Source organism: Chiloscyllium plagiosum, chromosome 3, assembly GCF_004010195.1.
Source record: "Chiloscyllium plagiosum isolate BGI_BamShark_2017 chromosome 3, ASM401019v2, whole genome shotgun sequence".
Lineage (NCBI taxonomy): Eukaryota > Metazoa > Chordata > Chondrichthyes > Orectolobiformes > Hemiscylliidae > Chiloscyllium > Chiloscyllium plagiosum.
The window spans coordinates 75,663,039-75,669,013 of record NC_057712.1 but is presented as its reverse complement, the minus strand read 5'-3'; the positions used below and the strand labels follow the sequence as shown (position 1 = coordinate 75,669,013).

The window sequence follows — 5,975 nt, the reverse complement described above, 5'->3', positions numbered from 1 at the left end:
TGAAGCTACGGCTGATTAATGCTTTAGCCTCTCCTTGGAATTCAACAGTTTGGAATCTCCATTGGGTCGGGGAGTTGGAGGTTCAGAAGGAGAGTTGTAGAATGGAACCAGGAGGTTAACCATCACTAGGAGGTTAACCATCTCCAGGAGAAGGAGGGAGATAATGCAGGAGAGGTATAGAGGGTGGTACAGAGAAAAGAGAAGGGAGAATGAGAGAAAGTGAAGGGGGAAACAATGATGAGTGAGGGAAGCGACGAGAGCACCATTTTGTGATATCTAAAAGCTTCCTGGGATCTCCCCAAAGTAGGATCTATTCCACTGTTGGTAGCCTGCGGGGAATATGAAATCCCGTTGTAAATTCAGTGGTCACTTTCTATTTTGATCTTTCAAACAGAAATAATTCAGATTGACTTTCAAATAACGTTTATTTCCTTAGATTAATGTTTAAGAACTGAATTTAAAAAAACTTTGACTATATGAAGAAGTCAGTTTGTGACTTTTGGACATTTAGTTAAACCATTTAAATATGCCAAATTAATAACTCTTATTCTTCCTCCTCCTCTGCCTTCCTGTCCAGATAGGAAGAGTCGACCCCCACCTCTTCGTAATCCTTCTCGAGCGAGGCCAGATCCTCCCGGGCGTCCTGGAATTCCCCTTCCTCCAGGCCCTCCCCCACGTACCAGTGCACAAAGGCCCGCTTGGCGTACATCTTGTCGAACTTGATGTTGAGTCGAGTCCAAGCGAATGCAATGGCGGTGGTGTTGCTCAGCATGCAGAGGGCCCTCTGCACCTTCGCCAGGTCGCCCCCTGGCACCACCGTCGGGGGCTGGTAGTTGATGCCGACCTGTGGGAAGAGTGTATCTGGTGAGTTCAGAAATAATACCAGCCCCCTCCCATGAACTCTGCCAGATGAAAGACTTTCTGGTTCCTTGCTCACCACTCAGGTGAACCTTACAGAGTTCTCCGTCCAGGTCTGAAACTGGAATTTTGTGACAAAAAGATAACTTGTAGGAGCTAACTAGCCCTACATTTCTTTTTTAACTGCAGTTCGACTGCGGAGGTGCCAATTTGAAGACTTTGGAATTCCCTTTACCTTAGATGCCAATCTTTTCTCATAATCCCTGTTTGCTTTTTTTCAATCACACATCTGAATTATATTTTCTCAATTATATTTTCTAGCTGAAACCTGTCGTAAGCAAGCATTTTCTTCTTTATCTGAATTTGGACCAACATTTGGACCAACAATGATTGGGGCGGCACGGTGGCTCAATGGTTAGCACTGATGCCTCACAGCACCAGGGTCCCAGGTTCGATTCCAACCTCAGGTGTCTATCTGTGTGGAGTTAGCACATTCTCCCTGTGTCTGCGTGGACTTCCTCTGGGTGCTCCAGTTTCCTCCCACAGTCCAAAGATGGCCATGCTAAATTGCCCATGGTGCTAGGTGCATTAGTCAGAAAGAAATGGGTCTGGGTGGGTTACTCTTCGGAGGGTCAATGTGGACTGGTTGGGCTAAAGGGCCTGTTTCCACATTGTAGGGAATCTAATCTAATCTAATTTACATCCAGGGACCTCTTCACCCAAGAAGATCAAGCCTATCTTCCTGCACTACATTTTCAGCTTGACAGATACCTGCCTTATCCCCCTAGTTCTGTCCTCACATGGTGTTGCTGGAGAGATTGCTACTCAAATGTGTTGCTTGCTAACTTTCTGCTGAGCTACCAAATGGACTGGAGTACCACACACCCCTTGTAGATGGTCATTGGCACCAGTGTTGCACTAGAATGGAGGTTGATCACTCTTCCCCATGCCATGGAGCCACCCTGTGATATCTTCAACACTGGTATCAGGGTGGTACCGTAACATTTGACTCTGGATTGGATCAAATATCATTCACATCTGTGATCAGGTTGTCACGTTTCTCTCCAGGACTGAACACAAAACCATACGTACCTTGAACCCAGTCGGGCACCAATCCACAAACTGAATTGAGCGTTTGCTCTTGATGGTGGCGATGGCGGCGTTGACATCCTTGGGCACCACGTCCCCTCGGTACAGCATGCAGCACGCCATGTACTTGCCCTGGCGCGGATCGCACTTCACCATCTGGTTGGCCGGTTCAAAGCAGGAGTTGGTGATCTCCGGCACCGAGAGTTGCTCGTGGTAAGCCTTCTCAGCAGAGATAAGGGGGGCGAAGGTGGCCAGGGGGAAGTGAATGCGGGGATAGGGGACCAGGTTGGTCTGGAACTCCGTCAGGTCCACGTTGAGGGCCCCGTCGAACCGGAGCGACGCGGTGATGGACGACACCACCTGGGCGATGAGGCGGTTGAGGTTGGTGTAGGTCGGTCTCTCGATGTCCAGGTTCCGCCGACATACATCGTAAATGGCCTCGTTGTCCACCATGAAGGCGCAGTCGGAGTGCTCCAGGGTGCAGTGGGTGACCAGCACCGAGTTGTACGGTTCGACCACCGCGGTGGAGATCTGGGGAGCCGGGTAGACGGAAAACTCCAGCTTGGATTTCTTGCCGTAGTCGACGGAGAGCCTCTCCATCAGGAGGGAAGTGAAACCGGAGCCGGTGCCCCCCCCGAAACTGTGGAAGATGAGGAAGCCCTGCAGGCCCGTGCACAGATCAGCCTGTAGGAGGGGGAGACACAGCAATCTCATTAAGTTGGATATTGCATCTGAACAGAGAATGGAGGCAAATGTGCCAAGTCACTTTATTTATTTTTCCGAGGAAATAAAGACCAGCACCTGGAATCTGGTCTCATGGTTAACAGTCGTGGGCTGTTTGAAATCAGAACCAGTCCCCAGGGATTATGTTTCCTATTTGCTCATTGTCTGCGGCTGTTGTTACGCAAGTCGGTATTTATCGCCCTTACCCACTTGCTGCTTTACAAAGTGGCCGTGAGCTTTTTTTCTGCTTCGTGGTGCAGTGTCACCCGCATTGCCCGTGACCGAGGGAGTTCTGGGAATTTTGCCCCATCGACACTGACAGAGTGGTGATACACGTCCGTCTCAGAACGAGCGGTGGCTTGAAGGGGACCACGCAGGTGCCCATGCATCTGCGGCGTTTTGTCCGAATCTTCGTGAACGTGGAGAGTGCGGCTGAAGGAACCTCGGTGGTTTACCACGTTAGCTCCTGCAGATGGCAACATCGCTGCTGGAGGGAGCTGATGCTTGTGGGATGTGGACCTGGATGGTGAGTCGGAGATGCCGGTGTTGGACTGGGGTGGACAAAGTTAAAAATCTCACAACACCAGGTCGTGGTCCAACAGGTTTAACTGGAAGCACACTGGCTTTCGGAGCGACGCTCCTTCATCAGGTGATTGTGGAGGGCTCGATCGTAACACAGAATTTATAGCAAAAATTTGCAGTGTGATGTAACTGAAATTAAACATTGAAAGATTGATTGTCTGTTAAGCCTTTCATCTGTTAGAATACAGTGATAGTTTCACTTCTTTCATGTGTAAATCACAAAACCCTTTTGTTTTTTAAAAGTTGCATTCTCGGGTTAGCTGTTAACAATGGTGATAGCTAGACAATATGTTGAAGGTGTTAGCCCCCTGTGTTCTCTGTCTATGACCTGATGTTTAGATTGATTCTAATCTAAAAAGTGAGATAACGGAGTTTTACATAAATTCATGCAGTTTTTGAGCTCAGCGTTCTACATTGTACTTTGCTCAAAAACTGCATACATGAATTTATGTAAAACTCCTTTATTTCACTTTTTAGATTAGAATCAATCTAAACATCAGGTCATAGACAGAGAACACAGGGGGCTAACACCTTCAACATATTGTCTAGCTATCACCATTGTTAACAGCTAACCCGAGAATGCAACTTTTAAAAAAAAGGGTTTTGTGATTTACACATGAAAGAAGTGAAACTATCACTGTATTCTAACAGATGAAAGGCTTAACAGACAATCAATTCTTCAACGTATAATTTCAGTTACATCACACTGTAAATTTTTGCTATAAATTCTGTGTTACGATCGAGCCCTCCACTATCACCTGGTGAAGGAGCGTCGCTCCGAAAGCCAGTGTGCTTCCAATCAAACCTGTTGGACTATAACCTGGTGTTGTGAGATTTTTGGCCTGGATGGTGTCAACCTTCCCGAGTGTTGTGGCTTGATCATGATGGACAGGCTCTGGGGAGTCAGGAGGTGAGTTATGCTCTGCAGCATGCTGACCCATTCTTTCAGGGATATGATTTGCTCTTTTTTGTGATTACAAATCAGCAATGAGGTTCTCAATGTACAAGTGTGATGACAGTGTCTTGAACTGCAAGATGGAATGGTGATCTTTTTTGATCTGTTCCCCACATTGCATTTCCCCTGAACTACCAGATGAAGGAGCCACTCAAACACATCACTGCTGACTTGTAGGAGGCAATTAACTTAGTGTTGTAGTGCATGCCTGGATCAGATTATAGGGTTCCAGTAACAGATAATTGTATCGCATTGTGGTAGGTTAGCTGGATCACTGTTAGGTGAGCTAATGCTGAAGAGGATGGTGTTGTAATGTGACAGCAGGTCAGGCAGTATCCGAGGAGCAGGAAAATCGACGTTTCGGTCAAAAGCTTCCTGCACCTTGGATGCTACCCTGACCCTGCTGCGCTTTTCCAGCACCACTCTAATCTTGACTCTGATCTCCAGCATCTGCAGTCCTCACTTTCACCTTGTATTGCGATAGGTTGAGTGTAGAAGTTTAGAAGATTAAGGGGAGATCTAATAGAAACTTACAAGATAATACATGGCTTGGAGAGGGAGGACGCTAGGAAATTGTTTCCGTTAGGCGAGGAGACTAGGACCCGTGGACACAGCCTTAGAATTAGAGGGGGTCAATTCAGAACAGAAATGCGGAGACATTTCTTCAACCAGAGAGTGGGTGGGCCTGTGGAATTCATTGCCGCGGGGTGCAGTGGAGGCCGGGACGCTAAATGCCTTCAGGGCAGAAATTGATAAATTCTTGATGTCACAAGGAATTAAGGGCTACGGGGAGAGTGCGGGTAAGTGGCGTTGAAATGCCCATCGGCCATGATTGAATGGCGGGGTGGACTCGATGGGCCGAATGGCCTTACTTCCGCTCCTATGTCTCATGGTCTTATGGTGGAGGGAACTAGTGTGTGATTAGCTTAGCAAGATAAAGCAAGCCAGCGTGATTGGTTATGCCAATGTTATCCGATAAGCTCGGAAAGAACAACTGTATAAGTTGCAGGGGTACAAAGGGGGTGGCTCAGTGGTTAGCACCGCTGCCTCACAGCAACAGGGTCCCAGCTTCGATCTCAGCCTCGGGCGACTGTCTGTGTGGAGTTTGCACGTTCTCCCCGCGTCTGCGTGGGTTTCCTCCCACAGTCCAAAAGATGTGCAGGTCAGGTGAATTAACCATGGCAAATTGCCCATAGTGTTAGGTGCATTAGCCAGAGGGAAATGGGTCTGGGTGGGTTACTGCTCGGAGGGTCAGTGTGAACTGGTTGGGCCGAAGGGCCTGTTTCCACACTGTAGGGAATCTCATCTAAAGAGCCGGTGGGTAGCCAGTGAAGACATTTTGATGGCGCTCGCAGCTTTGATTTTGCACGATTAAAGTTTAATCTTGTGAAGGATTTTCTGTGTCTCCTGGTAAATTTATTATAGAATTCTTCCACAACACTTCTCAGTTCATTAAACCGAGAGAACCTACCACCTTCCGGACTCGATCCAGGACCAGATCCACAATCTCCTTGCCCACGGAGCAGTGGCCCCGGGCGTAGTTATTAGCCGCGTCCTCCTTGCCGGTGATGAGCTGCTCAGGGTGGAAGAGTTGCCGATAGGTGCCGGTGCGGACCTCATCTGGAGACAGGGAACAGAGATGTCACAACAGGAACTCAGAATTCAGGCCATTGTTTCAGTGGGAGCACTGAGTGAGCAAGCCTTTCCCCCGCCCCCCCCCAATCCCTCCTCTTACCGATCACGGTGGGCTCCAGGTCTATGAACACCG

At 48.3% G+C, this 5,975-nt stretch overlaps 1 protein-coding gene across 1 annotated transcript; it reads right to left on the bottom strand.

Annotated features, from left to right (window-relative positions):
• Positions 1-544: 544 nt before the first annotated feature.
• On the bottom strand, positions 545-5,970 carry LOC122539927 (tubulin alpha-3 chain-like; the record flags this gene model as incomplete). Its single annotated transcript, XM_043675128.1, has 4 exons — positions 545-844; positions 1,951-2,631; positions 5,679-5,827; positions 5,943-5,970. Coding segments are annotated over 4 exons (1,158 nt in total), but the record flags the coding sequence as incomplete, so codon positions are not given.
• Positions 5,971-5,975: the final 5 nt, after the last annotated feature.